Genomic DNA, 27434 nt, shown 5'->3' with positions numbered 1-27434 from the left:
TTCTCTGCCCATGAGTTGGCAAGTAGACCGGGGGAATATCCACCATTTTCAAGCAATAGCCACACAGAGATGCTCTAACATGTCAAAGCAAAAGGTTAAAACAAGTGTCATCAGAAGGTTGCTTGAAGGGCAACACCTCCTGCTGTGAAAGGGTGTCCGCGTTTACAATAACATTTATCGTTCTTTGCAGTGGTTAGAAAATACATGCCAGTCTGTTTTCTATCTGTCGCTTCAACGGTTAAAACTAAGGGTGTCAAAATTAGTGCGTTCATTTTGAGTTAATTTAAAGTTCCTTTAATGCCTTTTTTTTTTTTTTTTTTTTTAATGACCGCCCCTTCCTTGGAAAGCCTGTACTGGAGGAATTCCAGTCGCAACGCCGCAGACACGTCCACGTCAACATTTTGCAGCAATAAATTGAATAATAATGCATATATTTTTTTAAATGTGCAGAATTTCACAAGTGACTTCATGTTAAAGATTAGATAGCTCTTAATATGAAAAGAAAAATGCACTGAGCGGTCACCAACGTCTTACAAATGCTATTATGCCATCTAGTGGCAGAAAAATGACCTCAACACAAATCAATATCACACATCTTTTTAATTTTAACTCAATTTTATGAATTATAATGAAATTACTGTATCGATGTTTAACATTTTTTCCACTTTTATTAAGAGTATGGAAAACTATGAAAAAAAATATTGTACATAAATAGTTAACTATTGAAATTGTGCAAATAATTACAAATTTTATTCGCCTGAGACACCTAGTTAAAACACCAAAGCTATTTATTAGCTCATTTTGTGTTAGCATTAAGCTAGTGGTGTCAATCATAGCTCAAGGTTGTATAGTGTATTTGAGGGTTGTTCCACACTCGATAATCACAATGCTCCAAAAACGTGTACCGTACCAAACTCAAATCAACTTTAGTGCAAACTGGGTTATTAAGAGTATGAAAAAAATTATTGTACATAAAGAGTTAACTATTGAAATTGTGCAAATAATTACAAATTGTATTCGCCTGAGACACCTAGTTAAAACACCAAAGCTATTCATTAGCTCATTTTGTGTTAGCATCAAGCTAGTGGTGTCAATCATAGCTCAAGGTTGTATAGTGTATTTGAGGGTTGTTCCACACTTGATAATCACAATGCTCCAAAAACGTGTACCGTACCAAACTCAAATCAACTTTTGTGCAAACTGGGTTTAGCAAAAGTGCACGTCTTGCAAAAGCAGAGCTGCCGCAAGGATACCGCGTAGGAAAGAGATGTGTTACTATTCACCGGCTCATTGTGCAAGTGCAACAGGGAAATGGCCTAAAGCTCCCCGCATTTAAAATGCCATTTTGTCCCTGCGCTCTATGCGGAGGAATCCCTGGGGGACGACTATAAAACATGAACCATCAGCTGTACGTACTTGATGCTTGTGAGTTGACAGATGACAATCCAAGACTTTTTTTGACAAGTAGATGTCAATTTAAAGAAGAACCAAAGCGGGCCTTGGCCACGGAAACTCTTGTGACTGACGTGATAGAATTCCTGCAGGGCTCAAGCGCGCCACATTTGTGAAGGGCGTCTTACCCAGCGGCGAGCCCATGCAGCTTCCTCCGTTCAGGCAGTAGTCGGTGCAGTGGTTGACCTCGCAGCGTTCACCCGAGAAATCGGGCCAGCAGTAGCACCTCCAGTCTCCCTTCTCATTGGCTAAGCAGCGGCCTCCGTTCTCGCAGGGGGGGCGACACAGTTCACCTTCACCGCAGGAGAAAAAGACCGCCTTTCTTATTGGGGAACTCAGTCACGGTAAACACAACACACACAATCGTGCTGCGAATCCTACAGAGTTGATGATCAACAACAACTGCAAAAACAACAAGAATGAGAATTCAGGAAGAGAGCAAGAAAGAAAAGGCAGATGTGAAGTCGATGGGTCTAATTTTTGGAGATAGATGTCCGTGAAATTGGCATAAAAACGGGTGCATCTTTCATTTTGGTGCCAGGGCAGATCTAGTTTAGCGTATTTGCCAATTTGGTAGCCACGCTATGTTGGTGACAAAACGTAAAAAAGTAGGTCAAGATAGTGGCGGCGTAACACGATTTTGGTGCATTTGAATAGCAGACAGATTTGGCACTCGTCATTGTTTGTCATTTCATAAATACGACAACAGTGTGGGAATAATTGTAAAAATCAATGAATTAACCAAATTATTATCATTATCTTAAAAGTACTTTAATAGTGGGGTTGCAAGGTGGTCTCCAATTATCCCCATCACGTGCGGCCGACGTGCAATTGTATAAACACGTTTTGTGTGCGCCACCGCCAAAACTCATCTCTCAGACCCCAGTGAGTTTAATTTCTACTTCTGCAATGTCAAGCATGTGCGCGTTTCCACGTCCTGATTTTCATGGGAGTGAGGCGAGCCGCTTCAATTGGCCGGAAGTCGGCTGCATTCCATCACATCCTCTTTATGCCCAATTCTACCCGTGACATGCTGGGCGGTAAAAAATGGGGCTCTATATTTCTTCGAGAGTTAATCACTATCTGTAGTTAATGTTACACATTTTCTATGCTTTATACAACCTAATGCTGAGTCATTTTAACATTGCATTGAAAATACTACAGCATACATTATATACACACAAAGATTCAGGCTACAGAAAAATAAACTTTTTTTAGTCGTGTATAGACTTCTCGTGCCTTTTTTTATGTGTGACTGAGTCGGCAGTGAAGTCAGGGTACATTAAAATGTCTCAACTGCAAGTGGCAAACTGGCGCATTTGCTATCTGACGCCTTGAAATCTGTGTACTTGCCAGTTTTCTTGTAATACAGCATAACCGTATCATAAAACCGAGGTGTAAGCCCACCTGAGGTGTTGACATCACTACAGCTGCCGTTGATCAGCATTTTGCCCTCCGGACAAGTACATCTGGCACCCGTTGGGTTGAGCAAACACATGAAATCGCAAGACATCCTCAGGCATGGATTTGACGCTGTTGGGAAAGGAAGATACATTTAATTCAAATATTTGACTTTTTGTTACTGTTTTGAAGGGTGGAATATTTGTGAAGGCGCTGAGAGGCGGCACAGTTGAACATATGCACATTTTGACATATGCACATCACCAAACTGAAGCAATGCCGATGTGCTGAGAAATGCCTAATTGATTACTGGACCTTGAACCGCACTGAAGAACAACATGAAATATCTAAAAATGAATTCATCAAAACAGTACCGAGGGCTGCTTGTGTTCGGTTCAATACTGGAAATTACCATGCTGATATTGATATGAGTAGGGTTTGGCCAAAGAATATCAATCAGGCATGACAAATCAATAATACAAAGAAATTCACAATTTAAAATAGAGTATGCATTATATATATATATATATATATATATATATATATATATATATATATATATATATGTATATATATATATATATATATATTTATATATATATATATATATATATATATATATATATATATATTTATATATATATATATATATATATTTATATATATATATATATATATATATATATATATATATATATATATATATATATATATATATATATATATATATATATACATACAGATAAATACGAAGGTTGTTATGGGACCAGCAGGCTTCATGTCAAAGCTTTCTATGCACATACTCAGCCCACACATTGCACGCCAGGTCTAACGAGTCTCCCAGGGACACGAACACTTTCCTTTGAAAAATTGACCGACTGACTTCATTTGAATGCAACGACAGTTGGACGACTCGTGCATGATGTTGCATGATGACCTCAGAAAATATTCATAAAGCTGGAATTCACTACTCCGTTTTTTTTTTTTTTTTACCACATTCCAAACTGCGAGGTTCAAACTGCTTCAATGATGTACATTAGTCTTCATTTTATTCGCCAAATTTTGTCTGTTTTAGTCCAGTTTCAATCACGCTTGTTAGTTCTTATCATAGTTAGTCAACCTCATCCCATTTTTGTTTTGCCAATTTTTAGTTGACCATGGATCTAGCATTTCAGTCTTTGTTTTAGTCCAAGAAAACATAATTTTATTCATCTAGTTTTAGTCAAAAAAAACGGACAACATTTTAGTCTAGTTTTAGTCAGGACAATCATTTAACCCTTGTATGCTCTTTTTGTTAGTAGATTATGTTGAACATTTCGGATCTAAAACTATTACACGTAAAATGTTCTCATATTTTTGATGAAAAACAATTTCACACACAATTACAGTATATCAACAAGTGGCTACTATGACTCCCTGCTATGCACTAATAAGTTAGCTAGCATTAGTTAGCGGTCGGATTGACATTATTGTTGGAACGTTCTAGCCATGTAACATTATAACTATAATTTACTTTTTCTTTTCTTTTTTTTTTACCCTTCACCGTGAATCCACTTCCTGTCTGTCCCATGTGTTTGTGCATGTTGCACACGCTAGCTGCAGATTTGAAAGGGGGCGTGTCACTGTGTCACATGACAGTGTCACAGTGACAGATTAGCAGAGACAACATTTTACAAAATCATATCATTTTCGTCTCATTTTTGTTCATGAACTAAAATGCCCAGAGATTTTAGTCCAATTTATATTAAGTGAAGTACATTTTCGTCTCGTCTTCATTAGTCGACGAAAATGCATACTGACATAGTCCCAGTTATTGTTCATTAATGAGGGTTTTAGTCTAGTCTCGTCGAGTTTTAGTTTGATGAAAAATGTATGTTGACAAAATAATTTTTGCTTAGTTTTCGTTGATGAAATGAACAATAATTCAAAACAAAAGAAAAACCCAAATTACCATCTTGGTGTTTGAATCGATGGGAGATCAAAACATTGGTGGGTTTCTCCACTCCCAAGTTAAACAATTCCACCGGCTGTTTGCCAAACTTGTGAATCTTGAAGACTTCGTGTTTGAGTCCAGTTCCATAGATGTAATCTTCAAATAAATCAATTCTATAAGGTTGGGAGATGCCTGTAAATTCAGCACAATACCAGAAAAAAAACAGACATGATACTTATAAAATAAAAAAAGAAGTCCAATCTCAAGTTGCTTTTCGAAAGTGAGACATTTCATGCCAGAAATTACCATGTCTCTCATTGATCGTCATCAGCGGGTCGGAACCATCCAATCTCACGCTGCCAATCTGCGAAAGCTCGGGATCAGCCCAGTACAAACGTTGATTGAAATAATCAATGGCGAGCCCTGCGGGGATGAGGAAACAAAGACTTTTATTTACCGTACGAAGCAGGCCGACATCTTGCGGGAAAGTCGTCAGGTGTCAGGAGAAGCCAAGGTCGCGGCGGTGCAACTGAAATGCGAAGCCACCTTTTGTTTTGTGTGTTTCTACCCTTTGCCTTGTTTTGCTTTCAACAATCAATTCTCCTGTGCGGAAATTACAAAGTAGATCTCGCCGAATTGTGCTTTGCACTTTGGATGGTCGTGTTTAGGAATGCTTACATTACAATTCCAAGCCAATTCATCACTTTTACTTTCTGCACCAGCGTTTGACTAGATAATTGAGAGCCGGGCTGGCTGTTTTAAATAGGTTTTCCACAGATGATGAATTCCTCGCTCTGTAAACACAACAGAATGTTGCCCGCTTGAAATAAAGGAGGCCATTGCTGATGCTCAAAACTAGTTCAGCACCGTTTCCCCTATTTAACAAAAGAAAATAAAAAATGGCTACTTCAGAGGCTCTGCTAAGTTTCATTTGTACTGTATGTATTTCCGTTTTATTTATGCACGAGCATTTACAAAATGTTACGACACAAATGTTGTTTCATAGTCTCCAATATGTACCGGAGCGGTATTACGGGTTTTTCCTCAGCCACTTTGGTACATTTCTCAGATCAGATTTGAAATTTACAAAACAGCAAGTGCATTTCTCATAGCAATACACACAAAAAAATAAAATCAGCATGGTTCCCCATTAAAAGCCATTTTCTTTCTCAAAACGGAATATTTGTGCCACCGAACATGTCAAAGCCAGCAGAGCACTTTGTCATGTTGTCGTGTACTTTGCATGGATGTTCTGGTGTAAACAGACACTTAAGTTTTGATGACACATTCAGTATTCTAAACGTTAGTTACACTTTTGTGTATGTGGACGATTTATTACAAGAGACTGGGCAAGATTTTTGCAAGACCAATTCTTTGTGATCCAGAAAGAAAAATACAACATTGCATAGCACAAAGAGAAAAAAGTATAAATGAAAAACAGGGGACAGATTATTGCACATGCAACACTGTAGGAATCACAGTGTAGTTCTTCTATTTACTTTGGGCCACAAATGAATTCATTCATCCGCACCACAACGAGCCATTTCCAGGAAACTGCCTGGTCATTGGTTGATTTAATGTTTCACACATTTCCCTTTGCTTGAAACACTCAATATTCACCAAGGAGAAAAGTCTTGAAATATGACAATTTGTCCAACCATTTTGTATGTAAAGACTTATACAATGATGTCATGCCAAAATGTGGTTTGAGAGAAGTGAACAGAGACTCATTGCAATAACCAATTGATAATGTTAGAAACAGCAGAGAATTGGACATAATCAAACTTGTTCAAAGCAATGAGAAATTCTGAGAAATGTACCAAAGCAACTGAGAAAAAAAACACCCAGAAGTAGCTAACGACCGAAATACCTACCAGTTGGCTTCCTGAGGTTCTTCTCCAACAGCACTCTGCGTAAAGAACCGTCCATGGCGGATTCTTCGATATGCGAGTGGTCGCCTACTACACTCCAGTACATCATCCTGCATGACAGACAAACATTGGCTGAGTGCAGGAAACACACATAGGTTAATAATCCCCATTGCCACCAAATGTCTTAGTGTATACTGTATGCTAGTGCCGTGCATGCGGTAATAGGATTACCACCACGCTTTCTGACATAAATAAAAGGTGTGATATTTAATTATATTTATGTATTAATTTTTGTATTTAATTTGATATTTATTTTTATATAAATTTTTGAATCTCGTTTTCTTGTTCTTTTTTTTTTAATGTATTTTTACTTGTATTTATTTATTTATGATATATCTTTTTTGTTGTTTTTATTTCCGTTTATATTTACTTATTGTATTTAATTTTTGAATTCTATTTTTTATATCCGTTTTTATTTTTTTACTTTGTCATTTATTTATTTTTAATTTTGGCAGTTTTGGTCCTCCATAGGTTCCAACTTGAAAATGTCAAGAACCTCAAAGGGGGGGGGGTCTTGCAAATCTTCAAACTAGGACCGCCGTAACAGTACGCATTTATTGTATGTGAGCTGCGGCTCCCCTCAACTCTGCAGAGCATCTTTAATGAGATCTGATCCATTGGCTGGCTGCACATTTGCTTTACTGTTTTGGTTCACTGTCAGCCATCTCATTATGTTGCATTTGAATGCGGCAGGCAGCTACGGTATGAAAACCAAGCGTACAGTACATTACCTGCTCAGCCTCTAATGGTGAGCACACACAATTAGAGTCCAGCTGGTTAACACGGCAAAGTTTTTGAAATATCAGACGATTAAACAGACAGCACTCCAAATGAGCCCGCGTGCTGCTCACGTATAAAAATGTTTAATAAGCAACATTAGCATATGATGATAATGATGATTATTATATTCATTCGCCGGACAGTTCATTAGGCGCACCTTCACAATCTAATGATGGGATAAAAAAAAAAAGAAGCTGCATGGACAGTTTTATTTTCTATAACTTTATCCAGTCGCCCGTCAAATGCAGGACACAAACAACCAATCACGTTTGGCCTTATGAACAATTTAAAATCTTCAATAACCACAATAGAGAGAGCACCTAAAAAGTATATGTATATATTTTTTTACCCCTTTAAACATTATTTACACTTTTAAACACATTGTAAACATATTTGACACAAATGGAAGCATAAAGTGTAACAAGGTTTCTGCAGGTATCAAATCACATTTAATGCTTTTTAACATCCACGTCGTATTGCACATGCGCACGCACGCACGCACACGTATCCATATACTGTTTATATATTAGGGCTGTCAGTTGATTACAATTATCGTAATTGATCGCATGCTTTCCGTAGTTAACTCGCGATTAATCGTAAATGAATCTCGTTATATCACCAAATACTACAAGATTGCTTTTACCAATGAACTAAATGATACAACCACATTTGTAAGCGATTTATGGAAGTTACAGTTAAAAGGAGTATGAACGATTGAGTCATAGATTTTATGTTGAGGTAATTTTCTGCCACTACGTGACATTAGTGTTTCATTTTGGACAGTGGTGACAGGAACATGACATTTTTGTTGTCAAATTCAGAGCATTTGGTATTTGGAACTTGTGGACTCCAGGACATTTTGTTCATTGTAAATTACAACTCGTCACCAGCCGCCACAAATCAAATTTTTTTTTTTAACTCACATTAATCATTGCGAAATTGTGGTTATGGTGACTCCTATGAGAAAATATAACATTGCAATGTCTTATAGTCCTACTTACCCTTTGCCGGGGTTTACAGCAATGGCGTAAGGCTCTCCAGCGATGTCGGTGATTAAGCGCGTGCAATTTGGTCCCTTGAGTTGTCCTACATTTATGGAATATCGCAATTTCGTCCAGTGCGCTGTGTAATAGCTGAACCAGTGCATCCGCGAATGATCGGTCCAGTAGATATTCCCGGTGATCCAGTCGGCGGAAATGTCACGGGGTCGTCGAAAGTCGGAACACTGGAAACAATTGGAAAAAAAAAAAGATGCACTCATCGTTGGTATGTAAACAAGACTCCATTTGTTGTGTTGAAGGTTGAAGCGTTAATTTTTTTTAAATTTTATTTTTTACAAATGACACAAATTGACTACATGCATATTATTTCTGTATGTGCCACAATTGATTTGTTTCATGTGTAATGTATGTTGTTGTTTTCATCGATACTTACAATATTTCGAATGTTCGTTTTAGTTTGACTTCTTTCCATACTTTCTTTGTAAAATATTCCACCTGGGTTGAATTGGGTAGCCCAGATAAACTTCTGGTGGTGAAACAAAGCATCCATCCCAATAATGCGAGCGTTGTCCTCAATCTGTGCGAGCACTTTGTGTCCATGGCTCTGGTTAAACGGGTACGCAAAACTTCGAATTTCAGTGTCATTAGCTATGTAGAGCACTCGATCCTCCGGTCCTGCCCGCAGAGTTGGAGAGAAGAAAGCGGGACAGAATTAGCTCGGTTTCATTTGAAGAAGAAAACATTGTTCTCCAGAATGAAGGTCATAGAAGAAAACGGCGACGGCCACTATAAAAGCTTACGATCGTCATACCTTTTGCTACGCAGTTTCCATCGATCTCCTTGTAATTTCTGTCGCATGTGCACTTGAACGATCCTTTAGTGTTTGTGCAGTAATGAGGGCATGTATCAAACTGCAGACACTCGTTTGTCTCTGGAAATAACCACAACACAATGCTTGAGAGAGTGCTTGCTTTTAACATACTAACGTGACCATAAAGGTTATATTAAGAATATTGCTTTTCGACAACCTTGAGAGGTGTTTTGAGTTATTTGTGACAGCATCAGCAAAGAGCGACCAGGCAAAGGTCAAGGTAAGCGTTGCAGTGCTGACAAACTCATAAAGTCCACTCTATGACAATTTCCTCATTTAACATAATAAGAGTCTCCTTATTTTTCTGCATGTAGTTAAAACATATGGAAACCCCCACAAAAAAAAACTTTGACCTAAAATTCACGTTCATAGCAATCTCCCATTAGGGGTCATCAAAATTCAAAAGTTGAATCTAAAAAAACAGCACACTTTAAAATAAAAGCACTGGAAAGATGAAAAACACGACAATTCAATGTTGTGTTTTTTTTTTGTGTGTAACTCTTTTCAGCACCAATATGTTCATGATATTCAAAAATGTGCGTTCAAATGCCAAAGTTAATGAAAGCGTTCGAGCTTCATAGTCTTTTTCTAATGTATTATTTGCTTTTCGTCGCTGCTATTTGAAAATCCATGTGAAAAGCTATGTGTCCATTTTTGTCATTTTTTTTAATTTTGGGGTTGAAACTGAATGCAATCATCCCAAGAACTTAAAAATTGAGAGAAAAAATGGACATAAGTGTTTTTCACGTAGGAGCGACGTTTTGCTCTTTACTAGAGCTCGGTCTTGTATTTAGCGCTTAACTTACTTCCACAATCAGTTGCTGTACACTGGCCAATGGCAGAACCTCGGGTGTGTGTTTTTTTTTTAGCGCTAAGCTAACCTGGGAGGGTTCGTTCCTCCAAAGTTTGCGAACTACTTTTGAGGTAGGACGACGTCAGAGGCCAGCCGCCAAGTAACGACGTTGGTGTTGATACACGGTTTTGTTGACTGATTGCTTATGTCATAATTTGGGTTGGGTTCGTTTTTATTTTGCTGCTGTCATGGCTTGGGTTTAGCTTTTGGTTTTGAAAGTTACCGTTGCCTCCTCGCTCCGCTTTGCCGCATTTTGGGGTCCACCTCCGAGACACGTCGTGTCAGCTTCATAGTATAATGTTCATTTCAGTTCAGTCACTTTTTCGAAAAGCGTACGTCACATGAATAATCACAACAATATTCATTCACAATTGAATCCGAAAATTCTGATTTGCCGTTTGCATCTCACACAGGGCAGCGAATGGCAAAAAGTGGATCATCAACTACCGTCACACTGTCCTGACTTGTGGCTCCTCTTGAAACCTGCTTTGCACTGGCAAACTGCGCTCGCGTTGGTCTGGTTGCAGATGGCGTCCTCTCCGCACGGATTTGTTTTCTTGCCACATACGTCGCCGCTGGAGACTACAAATACAAAACACACGGCCTTTTTTTGATTACACACCCGCACTCTGCCTCACAAGACACCTGCTGTGCGTTCCTTTTGATGTGCAAAAGTCCAAAAGGACAGCGTGGTCTTTCACATCACATGCGACATAACTCACAAACAGGGCCATGCATACATTAGCATAAATAAATAAATAACACATCACAGCTAAAAGGAGGAGATAGTCCCGCCTCCCGATAACCTGGATAGCTTTGATTGAATCAGTCGGCGGCGGGACTCACAGGCTTTGCAGTCCTGCTCGTCGGAGCCGCCGTCGCCGCAGTCGTTAAAGAGGTCGCATTGGAGCTGGATGGAGACACAGCGCCGGTTACTGCAGGTGAACTCGGTCTTGCCGCATGGCCGGGGTCGTCCAGCCGCCACCTCTGCTTCGGTAGAAAATATCACAAGACTTTTGAAAATCTTCATACAAATTGTGAGAAACGAATTATATATATATATGCTGTGGTTATATACAGTAATTGTTCATGTTGATCATTTAGATGCTGAATGAACACGTGTAATCATAATTACTGAATGATGGTTGCACTACCAGTTACCCTTTATCCTCTTTATGACCCGAGACAGAAGTTTAGACATCAAGGTTGTGTAATATGAAAGTACTCTAATGTGACGTGGAAAAAAAACATCGCCAATTGAAAGACACTGGAAAATGTACAAAAACAAAAAACTGACCTCAAGGAACTTCCAGTTTGTTTGTTTTTTTGACATTTGCAAATCACATTATGGGAGTGCCGTCTTTAGCCAGACAAAGGGAGGGGCTTATCACTATATAGGTAGCGAGTCATCAATGTTTAAATCAGAACCTCATCAGTCTTTGCTTTAATGCTTATTATTGAAGATGTCCAGGTACATCTGTAATAAAATGCATATCCAACCTAAAGCGAACTTTCGCGGTTCCGAACGGTCTCCTTCCAATGAATGAATTCAGCAATATACAGAAATACAGATGCTGCCAAATCCAGGTCCAGAAAGTTAAAATCTTGTTACAGTTTGGCTTTAGCCTCAGGTGCTAGTGAGTTAGCACCCATGGTGCTCATTTACTTGCTAGGGAGAGAGCTAGCTAGCTAGCTAGCCAGCACTCATGGTGCTTGTTTTACCTGCTAGGGAGCTAGCTAGCTAGCTAGCACTAGGAGCTAAAGCCAAATGGTGGCAAGGTTTTTACTTTCTGGACACCTTAACAGGGGAGACTCCCTCATAATCTCTATACTAATGAAACATAAGGACCATGTGCACCACTAAATGCCATGGGAATGGTACATTTTTTATTTCAACCTAAATATTTCTGACATTTTAGGGAACTTCATTATTTTCAATATGTATCCCTCCTCGCAAGCTTCCACTAACAACTTGGCTGCAAAGTTGTGTCAATTTACGAAGTTCCATGTCTATGGTAGTTTCTGTCAATCTAGTACTAAATTTTAAACATTTAGGTTCGTCCACGATTTCTAATGATATAATGTTTGATATTGTTGGCCAAGGCGAGGGGAAAAAAACTGATGTAAAACAGCTGACATTAACACTTTAGACAAAACGATAAAGATGACGGGAGTGTGATATGATGCCAGCAAAACTCAAAAATGTCCTTCTGATTTCAGTTTTTAGTCTGAGACTGTGAAAATGTTTTAAGTCCAACATAAGATACAGCTTCCTGGTCCAAAAGTTATTACGTGAGATAATGCGAGACGCCATCATTCTTGCCACCATTTAAGAAACAAAAACGCCTCCACAGCCAGTCAGAATTTACATAAACATCACAAACTTGGTTATTTATTGGGTGACCGTTACGCACAAGGACCTCGTCAAATATCGCGATCAGTAGGAAATTGAATCTTTGCGCAATGACGTGGGAGGTGAAAAAAGGGGAAGGAAGAAAATGAAGTGATAGCAGGATGGAAGGGTGGCATGATGAGACCGAGGTGAGATTGAGAAGATGGATGGAGGGAAGAGGCGTACAATGGAGGGAGGTAATGGAGTGAAGTGAGAGATTGATGGCCGGATCAATGGAATTAGAGAGGAATATAAGGGGGAGAGAGAGAGAGAGGATGAAAGAGTGAAATATGAATGAAGCCATTTGTCCCGTTCACTCGGGCCCGCTCGGCGCCATCGCTCAAATCGGTGTCGCGCTGCACGAACATGTCAGGATGTCGTGAAAGGAAACGGGGACGCGGCAGTTATCGTGCGAGCAACTTGAAGGAACAGATATTCGGGTGGAGCAACACATGACGACAGACAAGATAACAATTTTCAAAGGGATAAATGCACTTTAACCGCTACAAAGCAAAACAAAATTACTGCAGATTCCTGTGCAATTGTGACTGTTTCCAATTGGCTAAGGTGGGAGGAGCTAAGTTTAGTTGTTAGTGGAAGTTATGGAGAGTCTTTGCCATGCATGGAAATGCGTCCTTCTGATGCCATTTTTTTTTTTTTTTAAGGGTGATGTAGTAAGATGACTTGAAAATGTTGGAGTACACCCTTTAAACTGCTTGGTGAAAACTAACCCAATTTTGGTCAGAAATTGGGCTGACCCACTAATTGGGTCAATTTGACAACTTTTTGTGGTTTTGTGACCAAACAATCCATTTTGTGGGTTGTTCTGTACAAATTAAATAAATAAATACATATAAAAAGGGTAGTTAGCATTGTGCAAAACAAACCAGTTGATTGTTCTGATACAAAACAACCCAAATTTGGGTCAAATTGATCAATGTGTGTGGGTTTTTTTGCACAAAAAAAAAATGGGTAGCTAGCTTTGTGCAAAACAGCCCCCAATATTGGAATGTCTTTTGATATAAAACAACCTAAAGTTGGGTCAAATTGACCCAATTTGGGGTTGTTTTGCACACAAAAAAGTAGCTAGCTTTGTATAAAGCAACCCAGGAAATTGAATTGTTTTGATACAAAGCAACCCAAAGTTGGGTCAAATTGACTCAAGTATCAGGTTGGCCCAATTTTTTTTTAACCCAAATTGGTTTAGTTGTGACCCAGCGGTTTAAAGCATGTATATTTCCAATTGAAACAATTAATATAGGCAATTTAAACATTTTTAGGTTAGTCAACAGTTATTCACTTTCTTTGTTATTCATATCCGCAATAGAATTACTGTATCACCGATATACAGTAAGTGCAAATCGTGTTGGCGTCCCAACACATACACGATACTACATTGGCCCTTTTGTAAGTGACTAAAATGTCTACAGTAGATTGATGCGGCGTGTCCTCACCACACTCCTCCTCATCCGAGCTGTCGCCGCAGTCGTCCACTTTATTGCAGACTTGGTCGGCACGCAGACAAACATGATTATTTCTGCAGCGGAATGGCCTCGTAGGAGGGCAAGGAAGTTTTTCTGCAGATGAAAGGAGATAAAAAGCAAATGGTTATGGCTTTGTGAGGGACAAAAAAAAAAAAAAAACCTGCGCACCACACATTTAAATATCTACAGCGTTGGGGGGGGGGGAGTAGCGGCTCATAAATAACTTGAAAAGAAGACGGCTACGTCGTCTTTAAAGCGTGGCGAAGTTGAGCGTGACCCACCGCACATGTCCGCGTCTTCGTCAGAGTTGTCGCCGCAGTCGTCCTTGCCGTCGCAAATCCACGTGTGAAGTTTGCACAAAGTGTTATTGCAGATGAATTCATCAGCCCGGCAAAAGAAAGCACCTACGGTCACACAAAGAAATGAAACACTCCCCCACATATTTTTTTTACATTAGCGCACAATGAAAAGCCTATTCAAGCTAACAAAAGGTGTTACTCCAACCCATTTCTATTGCCCCTCATCTGATTTCAAATCTTTTATAGTGTTTTTCATTTTTTATCCTTGGCATGTAGGTGGGAAGCACTTGCGTATAGTGCTGTCAATATCAAATATTTTTAGAATCGATTATTCTATCTAATTCTATCGATTAATCGATTAATCGGAATTATGTTAATTTTGCAGTAAAGTGTATTACAAAAGCATTTTTCCCCTGATTACTGTTTATTAACGAGTGATTGGTGTTACTTCATATTTGTATAGTGATTAAAAAAAGAAGGGGGATAGATGTTGTACTATGTTAACAGTTCGGTCATTGTTTTCCAAAGTAAAAACAGACGTTTGCAATTTTTTTTCTTTTTTCAATTTTTTTTCTTTTTTTCAATTTTTTCTTATTTTGATTAAAAACAGAAGGACTACAGAAATCAGTGAGCAATTACTGTTGATATGCTAAAATCTGAGGATTTGGGCAATTTTAAATTAAAAAATGTCTCCAAACGATTACTCGATTATTAAAATGGTTGTCGATTAATTTGACAATCGATTACTTTGTCGATTAATTTTGACAGCTCTACTTCCACATGTAATAGTTCTGTTCTTATAAGTCATAGCAGCTTTTCCAAATATAACTACATGATATAAAAAATGTATAATTTTTTTATTAACCCAGTTCAACCTGCATGATGAGATAAAAATAATTTACTTTACAGGGTTCTAAAAATGTTACTGGGTAATCTTTCTAAATATTTTCAGTATATATTGTCAGAATACATTGTTTGTATGAAATGTATGCATTTGCACATGTTTGGAATAAATTATCACATGACCAGAGCTATTTACTTCCTGGTTGCACCTTGAGAAGAACTCGTCCCAGCATACATAAATCATACATTTTAACCTATGTGTCCATATTTATTGATTTATTTGTTTTATTATTGATTACTTGAAAGAGCTATCAATGACACCTGATTTTGATTTTTATATGTCTTGGAAAGATTTGGGATTAAATGGGTTAATTGATATTTTTTTCCGAAACTAAAGTGCGTTAAGAGCATTGTCCTTTTGTCCATATAGTGTATGAGACACACCCACTCGCACCCCCACCTACCCTGACTGCAGTTTTCCTCATCACTGTGATCCATGCAGTCCATAACGCCATCGCAACGCCAGCGTCGAGGGATGCAGTGTGCTCGATTTAGGCACAGAAACTCATCTTCTCTGCATTCCTTCACGCAGCCCGTCTGCCATCAAAGCGTAAATGCAAGACGCGTGTTCTTTCGCCGACATTGATCCAGAGGCATATTCAGCGGCGTAAAGGCGTACTGACCTCATCTGAGCCATCCAGGCAGTTGTCGTGCCCGTCACAACGCAGGCTGGCTGACACGCACCCGCCACTGGCGCACACGTACTCGTTGACGGAACACGACGGGGCCACTGCGAAGAAAAAACAAAAAAAAAAAAAAACATCATTAGCACACAATCACACATGTCCATGGCAAAGGTGGTTAAAAATAGAGATAGACCCATATGTTTTATTCAGGGCCGATATGATACAGATTATTAGCAGTCAAGGAGGCCGATATTTAATTTCAGTAAAAGAGAAAAAATATTGGTGTTTAATTATAACAAAAAGTTCCGAAAACTCCCAAGGTCAGCAGTATATCTTAAAAGTTAGTGAAAACTTAAACAAGTAAATATATTTTCATTAACTCATTCACTGCCATTGACGGCTATAAACGTCAAAAATTCATTTGAACTATTTCTGTTAGTTTAACATTTTGTCCACTTTTGTTAACAAGAGTATGAAAACCCAGGAACATTTTCTTTATTGTAAATTTAGAACAGATATAGCATTTTTGATTATTCGTGAGTTAACTATTGAAGTTGCCTGACACGATTTAAAGAAAAGAAAAAGATTATTAAAAATTAGGGGCATCAGGCGAATACAATTTTAATCGTAATTAATCGCATGACTTCACTAGTTAACTGACGATTAATCACACATTTTATATCTGTTCTAAATGTACAATAAAAAAAAGGTTTCCATGCTCTTGTTAACAAAAGTTGAAAAAAACAAATGGAAATAGTTCAAATGAATTTTTGACGTATATAGCCGTCAATGGCAGTGAATGAGCTAAACAACGTAAATGTGAAACTTTCACATATCTCTGCTTTCAATTTCAAACAAAAACTGAAGGTGCAGAGTAACCAACATCTCTACTAAAGTAATTTAAATAAATAGTTACCACAGTTCTTTTTTTTTTTTAAGAGCTCAGTATTGTTCATTCGGTAATAGTTACCACAGTTCTAAACTGATCTTTTATCAGCCATCAGATTTTTTTTTTTGAAAAGGTCGATACCGATATTAGTCAAAATAACAAATATCGGTGCCGATAATCGGTCTATCCCTACCCCTCCCTAATGATTTTTTTTTTTTACTATTTTCTTTATGGCTTACACTCAATAGGATGAATTGGAGCCAACCCCCTCAAAAAATACTTTTAAAAAACTGCTGATAAAGATGAAATATAATGCAACATTTTATTCCCACGGATCTGATCAATGATGTAATTGATCAATCAAGCAAATTAAGCCATCACAGCCAATCACCGTTTTTTTTGCATAAAATCCAAACTAAAAAAGTCAAGAACAAGAAATATTCTGTGCATCAGCCATTGTTCTGTTTATCCCCCCCAAAAAAAAAAAAAAAAAAAAAAAGTGAGTACCTGTTGCTTGGCAGTTTCTCTCATCCTCTCCCATCTTGCAATCTTCTTGGCCGTCACACAGCCACTTTTTGGAGATGCAGAGGTTGTTGTGACACCGAAATTGATCGTCGGCACAGTGTGCCTCGCAGCCTTTCTGTGAGCCCAAATACGACAAAGGAAACACAAGGTTTACGATATGAAACAAATGTGCAAAATGTGTACATAACACGACGGACAGTCACAATCCCATTTTTTTTTTTGCAAATGCCCGCACGCAGCACAAAGAAAATCTTACACTTGAGCTGATGCGTACGTACGCACGAGAGTAAAAACAATGTTCATCGCCCAGGCTTGAAAATAGCGAGTGGGTGAAGAGGCACTCGCGGTTTGTACTGCGCATCCACTTGGGAAAGGGAACCTTTGGAGCTCATTTGCAGCGTTTTCGCAAATGCGCATTTCAGCCCGGCTCAAGGATCCTAAAAAAAAAAGGGGGTCTGGGAGTTTAGCGCCGTTTAACGCCATTTGACTGTTGTGACCCTCAAAGCATCCACTGGGGAGGGAACATCCCTGAAAACAATTTAATAAGGGATGCACTGACTGGGAGGAATTAGAGATGGAATATGCAGTGCAAATGTTGAAATAAAGGCTAATATCTTAACGAGAGTCATAATGAATAATTACACGTGTTTGCCGCTGAATTATGCACATTGTCATAATTATTGATGACCTCACTTAGATGAAACTTGAAAGCGCTACTTGTACCCATTGATGTTTATTCCTCAACGTATCTTACTGGAAATTATAACCAAAGGGATTTTTAGTACACAAAAAAAAAAAGACGTTTTTTTGATGCATTAAAATCTGGAAGAGGGCGCGTCACCAACCTTTTAGAAACCGGCAGCTACATCTCGGGTGCTGCCTAATCCGAAGAGTTACCAGTCTGATACGCACTTCTGGAATATCGACGTTGCTCCAAATGACAGCAGCGTGGAACTGCCCATGTTCAGTGAACGTTTTTGACTGGCGTGTACGTTCAAACGTAAATTGAATACGTACGTACGCAAATACGTTTCGAACGTACTTACAGGCTAAATGCTACAAGCAACATATTTTCCCATAATGACGCGGGGCATTACTTGCGCATGCGAGCGTAAAAAAGAGAAAAATGTATCCACGATTTATCAATCCGTTTGAAAATTAAGCACAAAACAGTGTTTATGTGTAACTTTTATGATTTATTATTATGTCTTCAGCGCGTGTTTTCGGTTCCGCATTTTTACCCATAATGCAACGAGTATTGACTTGCGCAAGTAACATTCCGTCAAAATATGAGAAAATGTGCTACGTTCGCGAGTATGTTTGAACGTATTTGCGTATGTACGTATTTAAATACGTTCGAACGTGCTGTGCTGGTAAATATGTTCGAACATGGTGGCCGGTCAAAAATGACAAAAAATGACTCCACATTGGCAATTTTGCGCTTCCATACAAATCACTTTATATGTTATCACTAATAATTGATAGTCATTTAAGTGAAGAAAATGATTCCTCACAATAATTAAGAAGCAGACATAATATCATATGCATTTTATTTCCCTAAATCTCTTTCAGTGGAAACATTTTCAAATGATGGCTTCTACAGCATTCCTAGCAAATTACAATGTCCCATCGCTGGTGATTAAAATAGGGCATGGGCTACCACGTTTAAGGCCTCGCCCTTAAAAGATACTTAACATTTCAGAATTTTTGTGTTATTTTTGTTTAGTTAATATACTTCATCGTATCTTATTATGACCAGAAATTAAATGTATAAATTCTGACAGGTGTGTTATTTGTAGGATGCAATTAAATAAAATAGCTCATAAAATCCACCAAAGATGTTTATTAGGAACTTTCCTTTTTTTTAATTCTTTTATTTTTATGTTAATGTATTACCCGGGATGTTTCAAGATCATCCATCCATCCATCCATCGATTTTCTGTACCGCTTGTCCTCACAAGGGTCGCGGGGTTGCTGGAGCCTATCCCAGCTGGCTTCGGGCAGTAGGCGGGGTACACCCTGAACTGGTTGCCAGCCAATCGCAGGGCACACAGAGACGAACAACCATACTCACAATCGCACCTATGGACAATTTGGAGTGTCCAATTCACCTGCCACGCATGTTTTTGGAATGTGGGAGGAAACCGGAGTACCCGGAGAAAAGCCACGCAAGCACGGGGAGAACATGCAAACTCCACCCAGGAAGGCCGAAGCCCGGACTTGATCTCACAACCTTTGCACTGGGAGGCGGACGTGCTAACCAGTCAGCCACCGTGCCGCCCGTTTCAAGATCATTCAAGATCAAGATCATAAGTAAACAAAAACTTGCCTCATCTGAATTATCCAAACAATCGTAATCGCCGTCACATCGGAATCGGGAGGATATGCAGTCGCCATTTGTGCAGGCAAAGTCTTTGTGGTTGCAGGTGACCGGTGCTGTCAAAGAAGTCATATTAAATAAATAGTAACATTAAATATTAAAAAAAACAACAACAAACAAACGATACAATCATGTAAATTAGATTTACAGCAAACACATCTCCAAATATGGTTATTAGCCAAATGTTTGCCAATGGTGTGCTAATGCCTTGAAAAAATAATAATAAACAACACACTTTTAGATAATTAGACTCATTTTGTATGGATGATACGGGATAACAGCGGCGGCGGCGGCGGCGGCTGGCAAAGCTGATCACCATGTAAATGCATTCAATTCTGCTTCTGCAATCGACGGGGGCAAAATTCTCTGAAGCCAAAATGGTGTTGCTGCCATTTAGCGTGTCCCAAAGGACGATATTAGGACGCAGCTAAGCAGCTGCATCAGATCTACTGTCTGGGCTCTCCCCCTCATTATCCTGGACCGGGTGTGTGTGTGTGTGTGTGTGTGTGTGTGTGTGTGTGTGTACTGTACATGCATGTGTGCATCTCTACTACAGCTTGTGAATAAAAAAAAACAATGTTTTTACTTTCCTTACTTGCCATTTCCAGGCCGTCCTCTTTAATTGCTTACAACCAAACATGTCACAGAGGCACGCACGCACTTCCTAGCCAGATGTCAGATAAGAATTCCTTTTAAAATATGAACAAAATGTGTGCTCTTAATTAGTGCTGTCAATATTGAATATTTTTAGAATCGATTAATCAATTATTCAATCGAGTAATGGACTAATCAGATTCATTTCAATTTCTGCATGATTACTGTTTATTAACCATTGATTGGTGTTTATTTTGTACTTCTTGTTCGTATAGTGATTAAAAAAGGCGGATTGATGTTGTACTATTTTTCCAAAGTAAACGTTTGCAAATATCTTATTTTTATTAAACACAGAAGATAATCAGTCTTCTTTCATGGAAGGTCTACAGAAAAAAAAAAAAGAGGCTCAAAACGATTACTCGATTATTAAAATAGTTGTTGATTTTTGGGCTCTCGTGCATACAAATGACAATTCAAGGACGACACAAAAATGCTGAACAGCAAACCAAGAATTCATTTTGTGCATTTTTTCCCCACCCCAAAATAAATAAATAAATAAATAAATAATCAACTCACTCAAAATTATAAGATTTGTCCACCATTTCATTCCAAATTCGCTAATTATTAGGCCCACTCACGTTGTAGGATAGCGCAATGTAAGACGTCAGCGTCGGTGTGAGTGCAACTAAGCCACGTCTGCCATCTACTGGTGAATGGTGATATTACAACTTCAAACAGCCCCCCCCCCAATTTTCTGGGATTTTTTTTTTTAACCCCATTTATCGTCGTTATATAAAGAAAACGTACATTGAATGTTTATCAGCCTTTTCTGAAATATTGCTTTTGAGCTACTAAATTATTATTATTATTATGATGTCAATTATTGAAGGCCTTTCATGAGCAACGTCATTTATGAGTCATGTCATCGACGGGATGATTAGAACTTCACCTTGATCGATCATTTTTTTCTCCAAGTGGAAGTGTTTGAAGGTCTTTTGAAAACATGCTGTCTCCTGTCTGTGTGTGCGTCGGTAAGCGGGGGGGTTGTGTGGGGGGGGGGGGGTGTGGGGGTGTGACTCACTACAGTTGTGCTCGTCTGAGTTGTCTCCGCAGTCATTCTGGCTGTCACACCTCCAGTGGTCCGGAATGCAGTTGTTATTCTCACAGCGGAATTCATGAGGACCGCAGGTCTTCTCATCTTTTTCGTCAGGTGCAAACAAACATAAAGACAAAAAAAAAAAAAAAGCAGCTTCAAAGAGCATGAATATTAATGCGGCGCTTGCTATCATATTTTGCGGGTGTAATCATCGCATCCTCGAGCAAGTTTGACACGCAGTTCAAAAGACAGTATGTTCACCAGAGGCCAACACACCATAAGATGAAATACCTGACTGCACTAGCAATCACCCTCAGCATGATTTATGGCAAAAAGCCCCCCCCCCACCCCCCCACCCCCAAATGTACAACTTTCTTCTAAAAGATATTCAGCAAGACTTTTGGAGCATAACAATGTTGAATCATTCCAAGCTGGCAGCCAAGCAAGGCAAACAAAAGCGACAACGTTGATGTCCTTTTTTTCTTTATTTTGCTTTTTCCTCGTTACCTTTTTGCTGCAATCCAGTTTCTCGTTAGACTGCTGGACACTTACAGTTACTACATTTTCTTGGTTTTTAGTTTTAATGTCTGTGATGATGGACACGTGAGTTTTTTCTGTTTACTGGACAGAGGTGAGCAGTAACAAGCGAGCGTCTGTAGTAATCGACCCCGAACCCCTGCAGTTCAACTTCATTAGATAAATTGGTGTTTTGGGATAATTATTCCAATTTGATATTTTTGTTTATTTGACGTTCATATGCTCACTAGAAAAACAAACAAACAGAAAAGCAGTTGACTCAGTACTGAAGTCTTTTTTTTTCATTACACACTTATTCTTGCTCAAATAATTGTTTGGCGGAATACTTTTTACTTTTCACATTTTTCGAAAGTAACAGTACTCGAGTACAATTTTTGCCTACTCCAGCTAACTCTCCGGTTTCCCGTTTCAAGGTATACCGTTTTAAAACTCACTAGTCCAAAAGCGGTTTATTCATTTACTAATTTATTTTGAGTTTTGAAGAGCAGACAGTTAAGAAAAAAAACACTTTTGTTATTGCACTGCATTTTTTATTTTATTTAGAAAAAAATATGTTCTTTTTACATTTAGGGTGCTTTCAAAAAATATATTTACCCCAAAATACACTTCAGAGCTGTAATTACAATACCGCGATACCATGAAACAACAATATTTTTATACGGTCATAATCTGAGTATGCCTATTTGGAGGTTTCTTCCTTAACGGCAGTTTTTGACCAAGAGCTCGTTTAAATTGGGTTCAGCTGGTTTCTTATGGCCTGATTTTTAACCGTCTTCATGCATAAGGTGGCTCAAGATAAACTTTGTTGTGAATTAGAACAAGATAAATACAATTTAAATGACTTTAAATGATCATCTCCAAATTTTGACCCTTGTATAATGGCATGTCGCCACGGTCGTAACAACAACAACAACAACAACAACAACAACAACAACAACAACAACAACAACAAACGTATTCCAATTAGGGGTGTCAGGCGATTAAAATGTTTAATTGTAATTAATCGCGTGACCTTAATAGTTAACTCATTAATCCCAAATTTAATATGTGTTCTAAATGTACAATTAAATATTTTTCCCTATGTGTTCATACTCTTATTAACATACATTTTTCATATATTTTTTTAAAACTAATAGAAATATGGCTGCATCTTTTAGTCATTGATACAGTAATTTCATAATCATTCATAAAATTGAGTTAAAATTAAAAAGATGTACTGAACTGTAAAACAAGTGTGATATTGATTTGTGTTGAGGTCATTTTTTTGCCACTAGATGGCATCATTGCATTTGTAAGACATTGGCGACAGCTCAGTGCATTTTCCTTTTCACATTAAGATCTATCGAATCTTTAACATGAAGTAACTTGTGAAATTCAGCATTTTTTAAAAAGCGTAACATACAAATAGACCCCAGTCTCCACAAATATATGCATTATTATTAAATTTGTTACTACTAAATTTTGACGTGGATGTGTCTGCTGCGTTTCCAAGTAAGGGGCGGTCATTAAACGCGCGTAAAAAAAAAATGGTGGCGTTAAAGGATCTTTAAATGAACGCACTAATTTTGACACCCGTAATTCCAACACTATTTCACCTGAACACATTTCAAAGTCATCTAAAAAACTTTGGATTGGTCTTTGAGTAGTTTCACTGCAGTTCATTGGTACGTGCGATCTGTATTTCAGGCCCGATACGTCTGGAAATACGTCTCGCTACAATCAGACGAGTAGAAGGTCTTGAGTGAGAGGGAAGCCGAGTGTAAAATTGATTCCGTTTAAATCACATTCCCGGCCAGCTCGAACCGAGGCAAGTGGAATGTTGTGATTTATGCTTAAGTGGATTTCCGCAACTCACCGCAATTAGCCTCGTCTGACCCGTCGGCGCAGTCGGGGTCCTCATCACAGACCCACAGCTTGGAGATGCAGTGCATGGAGGCCTTGCACTGGAACTGGTCCGAGGAGCATGTGCTCTCAGCTGCGCACACACACACACACACACACTTGAATGGAACTGTACAAGGAGGAGTAATTGTAGATATTTAACACATCTGAAATTGACATGGTAATGTAAAAAAAAATAATTCACACAAATCATGCAATGGTCATAAACTCACAATGTCTCAGACAGCATTTTTTTATATTGGCTGCTGCAGCGTTAATTGCAACACAGCATTCAAACCCACATCCCGTCTTTGAAAGAGGGCAAGTCATTAGTTTCACCCTAATTGGAGCACCCCGCCCCCAATCTATTCTTTTTCCTTCCGAATGCCTTTCCATTCTCAATCGCCCCGGCTGTAACCCCGATCGCAATCACATGCGAGACAAATGTCGCAATAGGGAAGACATGAATGTATAATGATACTCTGACGCGGAGACAATTAGGTCCAAAAGTATTGAAAGAGAAGCCAAATGCTTTGAATACATTTGGATTATTCGGACAAAAAAAAAAAAAAAAAAAAGATACTGTATAAATCTTTTTACATTTTAATTTGACCACGTTCAGCAGCTTGTACACTATACCATGACAATGGATTTTGAAATTAATTTTAAAAAAATCTGAATGTGACTTAAGACGTTTTATATACTTTTCCCATTTTTTAAGGGATTTTATCCATTTTATGAATTGCAAACATGATATATTTCAGTGCACAGACTCACAGTACTGAAACTTACGGCAATCTGTCTCGTCCTCTCCATCACCGCAGTCATCTTGACCGTTGCAGCGCAGATTGAGAGGAATGCATTTCTGTTTCCTGGTGCACTTGAACTGGCCTGAGAGGCAAATGTAGGTCTCTGAAAGACAACATTTCCAGAAAATGCTTGTCATTAAGCAGATTATTATTCATCCATCAATTTTTTTTAAGCACTTTTGGGTCATGAGTTAGCCCAGAGTTGGTACAATAGATCCTTCATAGAACAATGCAGACGAGTTACAAATACGACACAAACAAAACAAAGAAACAATAGAACAACAGAACAACAAAAAGTAACAACAACAAAATTGAAAAACCAAAAACAAAACAAGGTTATATAGTCATGTCAAGTAATCATGTTCACGTAGAATCAAAAGATCGGTAGCAAATGTGACAGAGTGACGGTCAAAGGCAGTTCTATTACAAGGTGCAAGTGTGACGTGGTGGTGTTATATCTGGCAAGTACAATGAACTCTAAGATAAGACGATGGAACATTTTAAAATTTGAATATACAGCCTCCTCCAAAAGTATTGGAATGGCGAGGTCAATTCCTTTGTTTTTGTTGTAAATTGAAGACATTCAGGTTTCAATCAAAGGATAAATATGCGACAAAGTTCAGAATGCTATCTTTTATTTTATGGTATTTGCATTTTAGATGTGTTAAACAACTCTTTGGACCAGATTGGGTTTTGCGAAGATGCCATTTTCACTGAAGCAACCCCCTTCGCTCCCGGCTGTTTTATTGGATTTTGACCCACAGAATATTGTGTTCAATTGCTATAAAAACATGGAACCTACCAAAAGAAAGATTAGAGTCTCTTCTTCCATCAGGAAAAAAATTATATTTCTATCCGTTTCCATTTTGCAGCAATTAGCATTAGAATATAGCTAAGTTTCACCATTATTCACAAATCTGTTGAAAACAGCTTGTTGCAACATGACCCTGGATGATCTCTTATACTCTGCTGCTACCTGCTGGTCGTTTTTGTAATAACTACCATTTCGTCAAGCGTTTTCTTCAGTTCATCGGCTGCATCAAAATCTTCTGTATGCTCTAACATTAAAAAAAAACATAAAAACGTATGAATACGTCTTTGGGACAAAGGTAATATTTAAATTAGAAAGTATTTATATGTTTTTGGGAGCAAATGAGTCATTCACTTGAAGACCATTTTATAATGTCTGTCCCAATACTTTTGCTCATTTGAAAAGTGAGTGGCTTCAAACAAAAGATGCCCTGTCATGAGTTGTTGAACACATCGAGATGTAAATACCATGAAAGGAAAGTTGCAATTCTTGAGTTGTGTGTCATATTCATCTTTTGATCTGAAACCAGAATGCATTCACTATGCGCTGCCCCAATACTTTTGGATAGGAGTGTAGATGAGAGATATTTGCAAGTAGAGGCAGTGTTAACTTTAGCAATGGACTTAATTACTCTCACTCTCACTCTCTCCATTCAGCCAAAGAAAGACTGGCAAGATAGGACAGAAACACTTCCATTCTTGTTTCGATTCTGTTCTCCTTGTCGGGGGGCATTCTTTCATTTGCCATTATCGCCAAAGTGCTATTTTCATGTGTGGCACCGTGGGGTATTGTGGTCCTAATCAGCTCCATTTAAAAAAAAGGTGCAAGGAAAAGCTTGTCGTGACTGAAGTGAAATGAATGAATTTCTCCTCTCAATGTCAGCAGCGGTTCACTCTCTCACCGCAGTTGGCTTCATCCGAGTTGTCGCCGCAGTCATTCTCGCCGTCGCAGATGAAAGGAGGAAGAGCGCAGAGACCAGTGCCACACTGAAAACGTCCTGGCTGGCATTTGAATTCCGCTGTTGGAATAGAAACACAAACTTTAGACTTATCAGAATCATTTCTTGAAAATGTCATCAAATTTGCACTTCACTTGATCTTTATTTGCTTTATTTTGAGAAAACTTTTACTGGATTTACATTCACATTGGAGTGTTGAAGTTAGAGTGTTGAATGTTTCAGAGTTGATTTCAACCCCAAAGTATATTTTTAACCCTCTAAAATGTACTCGGTGTGGTGCCAATATTGAATCCATGTAGAGTGCGTGCGCCATGGCCGCTGGCCGTGGTTCCAGGCTGTGCCGTTCATCGCCGGACCGAGAGGTAGTTGAAATGCGCAAATAGCAATAACAATCTCGGTCTCTCCTTTGGTCTCTTGAGGCCTCCCTGATTTTATGTTTTTTGGATTTGTTGGGGTCTGGATGTTTCTTGGGCTGGGGAGGAGTTCTGGTGGGGGGTGTCTGGTCGGTGCTGGATTTCACCTTCCTTGGTTTTCTTCGGTCCCCTCGGGTCTCCTGGTGTTCGGTTTAGGTGAACGGTATGAGATTTTTTCTAATAGGTTTTCTGGTGAGCTAACAAATACACACACATACTCACCCACACACACACACAAAAAAATAATAATAAAAAAATAAAAGAGCAATGATGATGACATTTCCGAATGAACAATACTGAGCTCTTATAGAAAAAAAAAGAAAAAAAATTTGCGCAAATAGCGCGGTGCTGCTCGACGGAGTTGTGGCAGAGCGGGGCACTGCAGTACAACACTGTACCTTAATGTATGATGTGGCGTGCACTTATATATTAACTTGCGCGCAAAATACAGTTTTTATAGACATCAGTCAGCCTTTGTTCGTATCTGCGAATGTTCATAACTCGGATGTTCGTAACTAGAGGACTACCTGTATATAAGATACAGGAGGACGTCATGGTGCTCATTGCTTTATAGAACTGCTAGACAAGAGCGAGTTACACCACAATTTGTCAATG

The 27434-nt window shown here is 38.6% G+C and overlaps 1 protein-coding gene across 1 annotated transcript in view; it reads right to left on the bottom strand.

The window, feature by feature from the left end:
- The window catches only part of lrp1bb (low density lipoprotein receptor-related protein 1Bb), a 247502-nt gene that overhangs the window by 16170 nt on the left and 203898 nt on the right, over window positions 1–27434 (bottom strand). The window contains exons 64-83 of the mRNA XM_086090410.1: window positions 26350–26466; window positions 24621–24740; window positions 23803–23922; window positions 21396–21512; window positions 19670–19776; window positions 17323–17455; window positions 15924–16030; window positions 15705–15837; window positions 14380–14502; window positions 14069–14191; window positions 11069–11212; window positions 10670–10804; window positions 9310–9429; window positions 8932–9173; window positions 8499–8722; window positions 6661–6767; window positions 5093–5209; window positions 4805–4978; window positions 2860–2985; window positions 1581–1745 (exon numbers count right to left, since the gene is read on the bottom strand). Of these exons, the coding sequence (XP_085946536.1) occupies window positions 1581–1745; window positions 2860–2985; window positions 4805–4978; window positions 5093–5209; window positions 6661–6767; window positions 8499–8722; window positions 8932–9173; window positions 9310–9429; window positions 10670–10804; window positions 11069–11212; window positions 14069–14191; window positions 14380–14502; window positions 15705–15837; window positions 15924–16030; window positions 17323–17455; window positions 19670–19776; window positions 21396–21512; window positions 23803–23922; window positions 24621–24740; window positions 26350–26466 (2754 nt within the window). The remainder of the gene's footprint in view (window positions 1–1580; window positions 1746–2859; window positions 2986–4804; window positions 4979–5092; window positions 5210–6660; window positions 6768–8498; window positions 8723–8931; window positions 9174–9309; window positions 9430–10669; window positions 10805–11068; window positions 11213–14068; window positions 14192–14379; window positions 14503–15704; window positions 15838–15923; window positions 16031–17322; window positions 17456–19669; window positions 19777–21395; window positions 21513–23802; window positions 23923–24620; window positions 24741–26349; window positions 26467–27434) is intronic.

This window comes from Leptonotus elevatus, chromosome 12, assembly GCF_054856555.1.
Source record: "Leptonotus elevatus isolate MCC_2025b chromosome 12, RoL_Lele_1.0, whole genome shotgun sequence".
NCBI lineage: Eukaryota > Metazoa > Chordata > Actinopteri > Syngnathiformes > Syngnathidae > Leptonotus > Leptonotus elevatus.
The sequence above is the reverse complement of the archived record's forward strand: the minus strand, read 5'-3'. Positions and strand labels throughout refer to the sequence as shown.